This window comes from Gadus morhua, chromosome 18 (assembly GCF_902167405.1).
Source record: "Gadus morhua chromosome 18, gadMor3.0, whole genome shotgun sequence".
NCBI classification, from domain to species: domain Eukaryota; kingdom Metazoa; phylum Chordata; class Actinopteri; order Gadiformes; family Gadidae; genus Gadus; species Gadus morhua.
In genome coordinates, this window is record NC_044065.1 from 4930553 (window position 1) to 4943287 (window position 12735).

The following is a 12735-nucleotide window of genomic DNA, read 5'->3' on the forward strand; positions in this document are numbered from 1 at the left end:
CGCCCAATAAGTACCTCCGGTGGTTCCCGCCAAATCGCCGTACTCCAGATGGGTGGCCCAGCGGGTCACCCGCTCCCTGTCCCTGTCGGACCCGGAAGAGAGACCAGAACCGGACCGGAGCCCAGGACCAGAACCGGACCGGAGCCCAGGACCAGAACCGGACCGGAGCCAGGGTCCAGACCCGGTCCAGAGCCCGGGTCCGGACCCGGTCCAGAGTGCTGGAACCCGGGGCGAGCCCGTCTACACACGGGTGAAGAAGAGGAGCGAGGATGGGAGCTGTGCAGCGCCTGTGGGGCCCTCCTCTGGGACACAAACCACAAGATTGTAGATAATTATCATGCACACACACCCACCGACACACACACACACACCCACCGACACACACACACACACCCAGCGACACACACAAATACACCCACCGACACACACAAATACACCCGACACACACTGACAGACACACACACACACCCACCGACACACACAAATACACCCACCTACACATACAGACACACACACACAAATACACCCACCCACCCACCCACCCACCCACCCACCCACCCACCCACACACACACACACACACACACACACACACACACACACACACACACACACACACACACACACACACACACACACACACACACTCAAACACTCACACACACACACACTGACATACACAGACACACACACCAATACACACAGACACACACCAATACACACTGACATACACACAAACACACCCACACACACCAACACAACCCCACAACTACACACCCACACAAAGAAAAATGATTGAATTTGGAACATTTTGTACAGCTTTCTTTTCCTGTTGATTAAATAAAATACATTTAGTTATTTTCACTCTAATAAACGTTCTATAAATCAATCCCCCTCCCCCTCCTTTGCTTTCGGTTCAACGACTCAAATACCAGAGCGAGCAAGAGAGAGGTAGAGAGACAGAGAGACAGAGAGACAGAGAGAGAGAGAGAGAGAGAGAGAGAGAGAGAGAGAGAGAGAGAGAGAGACACAGAGAGAGAGAGAGGTAGAGAGAGGTAGAGAGAGAGACAGAGAGACAGAGAGACAGAGAGACAGAGAGAGAGAGAGAGAGAGAGAGAGAGAGAGAGAGAGACAGAGAGACAGAGAGACAGAGAGAGAGAGAGAGAGAGAGAACATTCTGCAGGCAGGTGAGTAAGTGGGACATTGCAACACAATGCTTACACAAAAACACACACACACACACACACACACACACTTAGTTCTCAAAGACTAGAGGCTGTGATGGTTTTATATAAATCAAGGGCTTCTAACTTTTCTTTCGATTTCACTACAGGGGAGGTTTCTATTCCCATCCAGCCTGCCCCGGGCTGCAGGTGCTACCTCCCCCTCCCCTCCCTCCTCTCCCTCTTCCCGCCCTCCCTCCTTCCTCTCCCTCTTCCTCTCCCTCCGCTCCCTCCCCCTTCTCTCCCTCCCCGCCCTCCTCTGCCTCTCTCTCCCCTTTCCCTCTCCCCTCTCCCTCCTCTCCCTCCCTCCTCTCTCTCCCCTCTCCATCCCTCCTTTCCCTCCTCTCCCTCCCTCCACTCTCTCCCCTCTCCCTCCCTCCTCTCCCACCTCTCCTCTCCCTCCCTCCTCTCCCTCCTAGCAGGACTCAACCAAACTAGCAGTACCTGCATCATGAGAAAAACACTCCAAAACTCCTCAGACAGAAGCATCTCTGCCTCACAGGGCGAGAAGCTGCAGTGGCACCGAGGGGGTGACAGGGGGAGACAGGGGGGGGGGGGGTTGGGCCTCCTCGGGAGTTAATGAGCCAATCTGCAGGCTGAACAAACGGTTCTCGTATTATCATAAACACTGTTTTCACATCTCTGTGAGCACAGAGCGGGGACAGAGAAAAACAACTATCAACGGCAGCTCTGTGTGTGTGTGTGTGTGTGTGTGTGTGTGTGTGTGTGTGTGTGTGTGTGTGTGTGTGTGTGTGTGTGTGTGTGTGTGTGTGTGTGTGTGTGTGTGTGTTGTAGTACTAGCGACGTAAACACCAGTGTGTAGGATCCCAGCCCATTATCTAGTAAACACACACACACACACATCCCCACCACAGTGTCCTTACACACACAAGCCACCGAATTAATTTGATTGGCTCTTAATGCCCGCCGCTCTTAAAGCACATCGATAGCGACACAAAGCAATTCCAACCGCACCTCCTCCTGGTACGTGGCGTTCTTTAATTGACTTTAAAGACTGATCCCCGACTGGCTAATGCTCTCCTCCAGGTCCCGTGTTTATTAATGAGCCCTGCTCTCCGTTCTCAGCGGGGCTTGCGGGGGGGGGTGAGCATTTGTTATGCTCCCCACACACACACCGAGCACCCCCCCCCCCCCCCCCGACCCCGGAGGGAGGCTGTGAAAATGGGATTTTGAGGAAGTAAGTGAACCACTTGTCAGAGTGGCAGCCCTGACACGCTATAAGCCAGCCGGCTGAGGGCTGGAGGGGGCGTGCAGACGGAGAGGCGAGTGGAAGGGAGGACTGACAGTTTGTTGTTTCCTTAGAAAAAGGCCTCAGAAAGAGAAAGAGGAAAAAAAGCAAAAACGAGCGATGATGACACATTTGAGCAATTAGCCCACCGAGGAGACGTCTTCTTGATGAAGCGTAATTAAGATATCCTGCTCTCTCTGCTTGGCTATGCAGCTCAGACCACAGCTTCCCTCTCCCGGCTCCCTGTTCATTATCTACACGTCCAAGACCGGCTCACTACATGTGTTCCCCGGCTTTCTTAATAGGCTTCCTCTATTCTATAACGATGACTGACTCATCGACCCTCTGAGATACAAGCCGGAACCAGGCGAAGGGTTTCACTTCCGCTCCTTAAGGGGTGACACGCCCTCCCAGCGTCCAACGCAGCGCGCACTCCCCTGCCAATCAGGGAGACCGGGGCAGCTGGTCGACATTTGCTGAGCTGGGCGCCCCTGGGCCTCAGTGGCGGAGACCCTGTTCATGATTAAATCCAGCAGCTGGGGCTGATGAGGTAATATCTTCACATATCTCTACAAATTGTGAGTGTGTGTGTGTGACGATTTGACCACACAAGTTATTCCAAAGAATATTATCCGGATTTCTGATAAGAGAACTTAAAGTGCATGAAATGCAAAAAATATGAAAATGTTTTCAAAAACTTTGAATCGACTCGAGATTCTGATGGCAGGGTCCCGGGAGTTTAACTCGCAGCCAGAAGGTACGACTGGGATCTGTCTCCCCATGTCGGACACGACCCTGTCGGCTTCTTCCTCTGAGCCACACGTCCTTACTGCTGCTCCTCCCAGACCTGATCCTAGGCCAGGTAAACAGGCTTCCTGACCCGCCTTAGGACATTCAAACTGGATCAGGGATTATTCGAAAAAAATAAGGTTTGGTGAGTTCTCTCGTCGGAGGCTGCGAGTGGAAACTTTTTCTCTCTGCAATTCCAGCCACGGAAATGTTCCATAAACGATTCAGTCCTTTCTGAAGTATTCCATTAAATCAATTAACACGGGAGCGCTTTAAAGCTCGTTTAGGGTCGAGGGTCTTCAGGGTGGTCTGCCAATTGCCACTCGACGTGACATCACATGACACGTATTATACTGGGATGGAAATCAGCTGCATGAATTAAACTGGGGGCGGGAACCACGTGCACCCTTTCTCCTCTGCCGGGGAATCACATGCACTTCTTCCAGACCGCTGGGCGTTTCAGCGGCCACTTCAATCAGTGGGACCATCCCCGATTAAAATGGACGCTTCCAAACCGCCCATTCAGTGTGCACAGTACGCGTGTGTGTGTGTGTGTGTGTGTGTGTGTGTGTGTGTGTGTGTGTGTGTGTGTGTGTGTGTGTGTGTGTGTGTGTGTGTGTGTGTGTGTGTGTCCCTAGCAGTGCTTCAAGTCAATCCTGTGCGTTTGTGACTCAGGATAGACTACATACAGAAGGACAGCAAGGGGCACGCACGCACTCACTCACTCACTGGCTCGCTGGCATGCACGCAAGCATGCACACACACACACACACACACTCATGCCCGTACAAGCTGTCAGGACGTGCTACGAATGCTAATGTCACCGCGGCTGCACTTCCTATGTTGAAATGCTCATGTAAGAAGAAGCTGGACCCTTCACATATAAGGGTCCGCCGGAGACAGGACATGCATTAAACATGGAGGACTCTCCGAGCGGCGGGCGGCTGATGAGAAGGGATGAGCGGCAGCCGACGTACGTCGGGATGAAGACAGCATGCATTAATACCGGGCCAGACACGACCGCCGACCAGCACGCCATCAAACGCAGAGCGGCGGTGTCGCGTGTCGCCGCTGGGGGCTTCATGAAGCTGTCTCTTCAGTTTCCATTATTCAGAGGTGAACCGTGTTAGGATGGGCTCAGACAGAGAACCCGGGGACCCGCAGTGTTGTGGCGCAAACGTATATTTCAGATGACTAACCGGTCCTTTTTTGTGACATTTTTTTGAACAAAAGGGAACCCAGCAGAAACTGAGCCTGGTGGATTAACCCGAGCCCCCGGCACTGTTTATGTGTACTGGGTCGCCTAGGGCGCCATCTACAAATATCTGTAGTTGCCAATTCCAAGCTAATTTATTTGTCATCTGCAAAATGAGCAGTGGGACTGTGGGGGAGGGGCTAGGTGTTGGAGGGGCTACACATGGGAGGGGCTAGGAGTGTCAGAGTCTAGGTGAACTCTTACGCCTCGTGCCCACTTCCTCCGTCCGTTGACTGATCCCCATTGACTTTGAATGGGGACGGACGCGCAATGCATTGTGGATCCGTCCGTTCCGCTGGAGCCTTTGGCTCCGTCAAAAAGTTGAAAAACGTTCAACTTTTTCGGCAGCGACGGATCCGTCATCCAATCAGATCGCGTATGCAAATTTAAGCACTGTGACGCGACTCGGGCTCTGACGATACTGGAAAGCGGGAAAGCGGGTCATCTTGCATCGCAACAAGCAGGAAGAAGCGGGAAGAACCCGGCGAAGCGATTTGATTGGCTGACGGATGCCTCTGCAAAGACTACTCCCCCATCCGTCAGCCACGCCTTCCCACGTCCGTTGACTGACGGTGCAGGACGACGGAAGGAGTGTCTGATGGATGGGGGAGTGGTAATTGCGGACGGAGTCAGACGCAGCCAAGATCTGATTGGCTGATGGATCCGTCGCAGCCTGAAAAGTTAACGCAAGAGATGGAGCCGACGGAACGGACGGACCCACAATGCATTTCGGGATCGCCCCACGCAAAGTCAATGAGACCTGTCAACGGACGAATGCAGTGGGCAAGGGGTGTTAAGGCCCATTCACACCCTACGGTAAATACGGATACGGACCGTTTCGTCTGGTCCCGGAGGTGTTCCGTCCGTCAATGGGTCCGTCACCTCTGAGCTTACGAATCCAGAGTGATCCGGGAGAAACAAAGCAATACGACCGGAAATCGAGGCGGCAGTATAGAGTCAAAAGTCAGACCATTTGCGAAAATAGTAAGAAAGAGTAGTATAATATCTGATATGTATAAATTAGAGCTGTCAAGCGATTAAAATATTTAATCGTGATTAATCGCATTAATGTCATAGTTAACTCACGATTAATCGCGTTTAATCGCAAATTATTTTTCTATGCTAAATATCCCTTGATTTTTTTGTCCCATAATTCTTCTCATTTTAATTATCTTATCAACATGGTGAAGTGCATCGGCTTGCCTTGTGCAAATGATTTTTTATTGATAACATTGGCATATACTGATCAAAACAGGACGATACAAAAAAAGAGCCTATAGTGCAATTAAACGACTGCTTTGAACCAATGTCATTTGAACATAGCAGTCAGGCTACTGCTTCTATGTTTTGAGCCAAAGAAAAAAAAAAAAAAAAAAATTATTTATATTTTTTTTAAATAAAACAATTGCGTTTATCGCGCGATAATTTTTTTAACGCCGTTAAAATTGGTTTGCGTTAACGCCGTTAATAACGCGTTTAACTGACAGCTCTATTGTATTTAACGTTTTATATTTATATTATACTATATACCTGACCTTTTTATTTTATTGTTCCCCTGCATTTGCAATGAGTTGTAACTGGTCATTTAACAACATTTTGAGGAGATAATCTGTGGGTTGGAGAGGGGTGTCACATACCACCGCCGCCTAGGGCTACACTTTTTGCAAATCTTTTGCCGATTTCGGATGACACAAAGCAAAATCATCTCTACAGATGTCATGTTTGCGATTGTCGATGCCGTTAATTTGTGAAACGACAATCACTGCCCTCTAGAGGATTTTTTGCGTCACATCCATAACAACGCTGAAACCAGACGGAGGTATGAAGGGTAGTTCCGGAGGCAACGTTTGGGGCGACGGACGAATTTCGTCCGGATCCGGAGGTATGAATCGGCCTTAAAGCAGTGAGTCTTGAGTCTTTTGTGGAAGCTGGTGAGTGACTTGTCTTAAACACGTGTTTAAGACAAGGGTTAGGGTCTGGTTAACCAACATCTAGGATAGGCTGGTAGAGAGAGGAAGGGTTTAACAGAGGGCTTCGTCCTCTGAGCAGAGCTCCAACAGACCACAGTTTGTGCACCAAGAGGCAGACGCTGTCATCCCACCTCTGTCACCTTCCTTTGTGGCTGGGTAATATTTGTGTTGGGGGGTCTGAGAGACACTGAAAACGCACAAGGCAAGTAACACTAACAAAGGAGAAAATAACAACTCAGTAGCTCAGGAGGTAGAGCGGGTTGGCTGGTAACCGCAAGGTTGCTAGTTCGATCCCCGGCTCCTCCTAGCTCCTAGACAGTGTCGTAGTGTCCCTGAGCAAGACACCTCACCCTCACTTCTCCCGAGGCGCTGGCCGTCGCCGTGCGTGGCTGACACCGCCGTGAATGTGTGGACGAATGGGTGATTTTTGGGCAATATTGTAATGCACTATATAAATTTAGTCCATTGTCCATTTACCATTTAGATAGTACCCTCAACATAACCTGAGGTTACTTAATGTGCTTGAGCCAATCTGTAGACTTTCCATTCTGAGGCATTTCTGCAAACGACCAAGGGTCAGGGACATGTTCCCCTCTGTGAGTGACTCACGCGTTCTTTGTGTGAGGAGGTGTTTTATGAAGCCAGTCCTTCAGCCGCTCACCAGCGTTGCTGAAGCCTTGGCTGGCAAGAGACGATGTAACCAACGCTATTCTAAAATCTCTCTTTTTCCAGCTCGCCTTCTCCAGGACGAATCCAATTCACAGTCCAATTCAAAACATTTATTGAATTGCATTATGTGTTCACATCAAATACAAGTGTTGAGAAATCCTAAATGAATTATTACTTTTAATTTTAAAATACAGCAAACTAATACATTGTCCAAGGTTACCCTAGACTGAAAACAAAGGATTTACCAAAAGTTCTGGATCTGTTTTGACATGGTGTTCGAGTCTTCATTCCGTCCACCACACACTCGGTGGGGGCTGAGCCCACTCTCCATGCATCCCCCCCCAGCAGAGTCCTCCTGTACGCCACGTGGAGCGATGGAAAACACCTCGCCCCAATCTGGCATCCCCACCAGCTCCCCCCCCCCCCCCCCCCCTCCCCACCGCTATCAGTGGCCCATCCAGCACCCCATCCTGTCCAGAACCCCCACTGCCTGCCAGCCGGGGACAGCCAGACACCAGTCATGCTGCGTCACACACACACCCCAGGTGCACCTGAAGAAAGACAGCCAGGCGGCAGACGGCTCCCTAATGCGCCCGACTTACATGGACACGCACGCACACATGCACGCAACCACACACACACACACACACAAGTGCGCCTGCAAAGACATATACACACACTCACTCACACATGCAAACGGACACACAGACATATATACACTCACACACACACACGCTCAAAACAAGCCCGAATGCAAACACACTCAAATATTTACACACTCGCGCACACACACACACACACACACACACACACACACACACACACACACACACACACACACACACACACACACACACACACACACACACACACACACACACACACAGTCCCGTATAATGGTCCATGGAGTGTTAGAAATTGGCAGAATGGAGTTCAGTGGCAGCCCAGGGAGCGAGTTCCCAGCCCCCGTGGGGGATGGCAGAGCGATGGATCCATTTGGAGGTAAAACCAACACGCCCTCTAACAGCAGCTCCTGGTTGTCAGCTGTCACCACCATTAATTGTCTTCCTCTCCCTCCTCCTCATCCTCTTTGTCTTCTATCACGTGATCAGACTCTCAGAGCCGTTTCTGTGATAGTCCTCTGATACTTTAAGGGACGACTTTAGTGTTTGATGGCGAGAGAGGTAGGCACGAGAGATGAAAGGAAAGAGACAGAAGGATATAGACAATATATGATATAAAGAGAGAGAGAGCGAGAGAGCGAGACCCTGGAGCAGACATACCGTAGAACTCTGTCAAATAATCGAACCTACAAAGGTTTTATAATTCTTCATTTTATCCGGCTTTCATCCAAAAAATCCAATATGCATCCCACATACAGTGCATAAAGTATTTGCAGAATATGGCTCACCTGCAGAGTTAAGATGAGGTTTCAACCACCTGCATCTAGAGAGATGACTAACACAGCCCTAGTCTACCTCTGCTGGGGCTTCTGGCTCCATCATGGCTACTCACTGGATGATAGGGGGTTACCCAGTTGGCCAACAACACAACCTCTGCAGCTTAAATAAACAGCTTAACGCTATCCTGTTAATGTATCTAATGCCCACTGCATCTTATAACCGCTGAATCTAATAAACACTGCAACTCATAAACACTGCATCTAAAGGCCACTGCCTCTAAAGGCCACTGCATCTAATACCCACTGCATCTAAAGGCAGTGATTACAGTCACTGCATGAGTACATTTCTGCTTCTGAACATATAGTCACTGCTTCTGAGTATATAGTCACTGCTTCTATACATATAGTCACTGCTTCTAAACATAGTCACTGCTTCTAAACATATAGTTACTGCTTCTAAACATATAGTTACTGCTTCTACAGTTACTGCTTCTGATCATATAGTCACTGCTTCTAAATATATAGTCAGTGCATCTAAACATATAGTCTACCTCTGGTTCTTGGTCGTGTTGGGGAGCCACTGCAGAAGCAGTTCAAACTTAATTTGAGTTCAATGGCGCTCTTTATTTTCATCTATTGGGCGACGGGGAGGATGAGACGGAGGAACAGAGAGCGAGAGCTGTAATCATTTCCTTACCCTGATGTTGTCAAAGGAGCCCTTGTTGGTGACGTCATAGAGGAGGAGGAGGGCTGTGGAGATGGGGATAAATATACACATCAGACAAAAGCACCGTTGGCATGAAACAGAAAACCAATCAAACACACCGGAACACCCTATTAATTCATTTTAATTGTAGACACCGTTGCCATACGAGGTGTTAGACAGTTATTAATTAAGCGAATACGCCTCGTTACGTAAGTGGCTGAGGAATGTTGTGCTAACAGAACGCTGAGATCAGAACCATCGCTGAACTGCTGACGCTGCAGACGAACTACAGACCATGTCCATGACCCCTGGACCGGACTACAGACCACCTCTGGACCTCTGGACCGGACTACAGACCACCTCTGGACCTCTGGACCGGACTACAGACCACCTCTGGACCTCTGGACCGGACTGCAGACCACCTCAGGACCGGACTACAGACCACCTCAGGACTGGACTACAGACCACGTCCTGAACCGGACTACAGACCACCTCTGGACCACTGGACCGGACTGCAGACCACCTCAGGACTGGACTACAGACCACCTCAGGACCGGACTACAGAATACCTCAGGACTGGACTACAGACCACGTCCTGAACCGGACTACAGACCACCTCTGGACCACTGGACCGGACTGCAGACCACCTCAGGACCGGACTACAGACCACCTCAGGACTGGACTACAGACCACGTCCTGAACCGGACTACAGACCACCTCTGGACCTCTGGGCCGGACTACAGACCACCTCAGGACCGGACTACAGACCACCTCAGGACTGGACTACAGACCACGTCCTGAACCGGACTACAGACCACCTCTGGACCTCTGGGCAGGACTACAGACCACCTCAGGACCGGACTACAGACCACCTCAGGACTGGACTACAGACCACGTCCTGAACCGGACTACAGACCACCTCTGGACCTCTGGGCAGGACTACAGACCACCTCAGGACCGGACTACAGACCACCTCAGGACCGGACTACAGACCACGTCCTGAACCGGACTACAGACCACGCCAGTGGGTCGTACCACCTCCAGAAGCTGGCGTATCTTTCCTGTTCCTCAACACAATCAATACTAGGAGGACAGCCAATCGCATCACAGCGTCTGGCAGCCGTCAGGCCATTGTGCAGTGTGGCCTCAGATATGAGGCCGGCCTCGTGTTGGAGGCAGAGCGACCCTGTTCGCTCCAGTGATTGGGTATTTAGAGCTAATCTCAGGAGTCGAATTGAATAGCGGTCTGGACGCCATTTTCTCCCTTTAAAATTGAACGGCCAGCAGCTACAACGAATGCCATTAGAAAGCAATTTACCCCCACCTCCTGGGAATAATACCTAATGTCGCCATCATGGGTGCATAATATTGTCATTAGCAGCACTCTCATATTTCTTGTTTCCCATAAGGCAGTTGCAATGGATTTATCAGAGAGAAACTTCGGCTTCCTCCCACTCCTTGACATAAACACTACATTTATTTAAAAATATTGTTTACGACACATGATAATTGTTGTTGTGTCGTGTTACGTGTAGATGTGTATTTTTCTGATGTGTCTTGATGTGGCTTATGATACTTGTTTTTATTTTTTTAATAAAGGCGAAATGAATGAAGGAAACTGAATCATGAAATAATAAAAATGAGGTTTCTCCAAACTAAGGACGGACCTCGTCAGCAGAAGTCGTACAAAAGGTTAGAAAATGAATTTGACCCGATATCAAAACATTTCTATGAAAGGAAAAGAACCGCCTGTCCACGTTGACCACTGAGTGAGACCACACACGGCCGAGCAACCTAAACCTCAGAGACGCTCTGCTGATCTATAATAAAGTTCAACATAAAGGTCATTGGCTTCGTCGATGATTAAGTCCAGAGATAAAAACCCAGCCAACTCACCGCTTTAACCTCAGTCTGACTGGCGGGTCCCAGTCTATTAAGGTGAGCTGTGCTCTCGTCAAACAGAGAGCGTTCAAACCAAGACTACTGAAGAAAGAAGACTGCCAAAAGAATGTGGCTGTAGTCTATATCATGTCATATGGGTCCATATATCATGACACACTATTGTGACACACAGTATGAAGAGTGGGTCGATATCATGATATGACATATGTGTCAATATCAAGTTCATCCCTCCTCCCTTCCTAAACCCGCCCATACTTCCTCCCTTCCTAAACCTGCCCATCCCTCCTCCCTTCCTAAACCCGCCCATCCCTCCTCCCTTCCTAAACCCGCCCATCCCTCCTCCCCTCCTAAACCCGCCCATCCCTCCTCCCTTCCTAAACCCGCCCATCCCTCCTCCCTTCCTAAACCCGCCCAGCCCTCCTCCCCTCCTAAACCCGCCCATCTCTCCTCCCTTCCTAAACCCGCCCATCCCTCCTCCCTTCCTAAACCCGCCCATCCCTCCTCCCCTCCTAAACCCGCCCCTACTTCCTGGCGTGAGATTGGTTGTAATCAGCATGTGGTGGCCAGCATCACTCTGAGAGATAAAGGCTGACAAACAAACAGGGACAATAGAATGGAGCCTGGGCGAGAGAGGGAGGAAGAGAGGGAGGAAGAGAGGGAGAGAGGAAGAGAGAGGGAGGAAGAGAGAGGGAGTAAGAGAGGAAGAGAGAGGGAGGAAGAGAGAGGGAGGAAGAGAGGGAGGAAGAGAGGAAGAGAGTGGGAGGAAGAGAGGGAGAGAGTGGGAGGAAGAGAGGGAGGAAGAGAGGAAGAGAGAGGGAGGAAGAGAGGGAGAAAGAGGGAGGAAGAGAGAGGGGGGAAGGGGGAACAGAGGGGGGGAGAGAGAGGACGGAGTAGAGAGAAGGGAAGTATCAAGAGAAAGAGAGTGCAAGAGAGTGATGGAGAAAGAAGAACAAGAAAAGGAGGCGGAAGAGAGAGCGAGAGAGTCAGATCCAGAGAGCCGAGAGTGAGCCAGAGAGAGAGCAAGAGAGAGAGCCAGAGCCAGAGAGAGAGAGCAAGAGAGAGAGAGCAAGAGAGAGAGCCAGAGCCAGAGAGAGAGAGAGAGAGCCAGAGCCAGAGAGAGAGAGCAAGAGAGAGAGCCAGAGCCAGAGAGAGAGAGCGAGAGAAAAGTCAGTAAGGGAACAAGGAAGGACAAATGATACAACATTAGCTACGGTGGGGTGAAATCCCGAGAGAGAAAGTTACAGAAGGGCAGAGAAAAAGAGAGCTAGGGTCTTCAGGGAGGAAGAATAAACAACAACAGCCAGAGAGGGATTAAGCGACGAAGATACGGATTAAAGGATAATCATTAGGATATAAATAGGATGCAAAAATCATGTCCCCCAACCTTTGAGTTCAAAGTTATATGTAGAGTTAGAGTTTGTGTCTAGAATCATAAACCAGCTGCCAACAGGGAGAGAGACATAGATGGATAGAGATGAAATAGAGAGAGAGTGATAAGTCCACTCAGGATAAGTCTCTTTCAGACATAGCTGATAGTTTAGTATAGTCACTAGATAGACATAAGTCACAGC

The 12735-nt window shown here is 49.8% G+C and overlaps 1 protein-coding gene across 1 annotated transcript in view; it reads right to left on the reverse strand.

Moving 5' to 3' along the window:
- The window catches only part of LOC115531581 (ras-related protein Rab-26), a 55775-nt gene that overhangs the window by 3985 nt on the left and 39055 nt on the right, over nucleotides 1-12735 (reverse strand). The window contains exons 5-7 of the mRNA XM_030340933.1: nucleotides 9254-9306; nucleotides 5057-5064; nucleotides 116-240 (exon numbers count right to left, since the gene is read on the reverse strand). Coding sequence (XP_030196793.1) covers nucleotides 116-240; nucleotides 5057-5064; nucleotides 9254-9306 — 186 coding nt within the window. The remainder of the gene's footprint in view (nucleotides 1-115; nucleotides 241-5056; nucleotides 5065-9253; nucleotides 9307-12735) is intronic.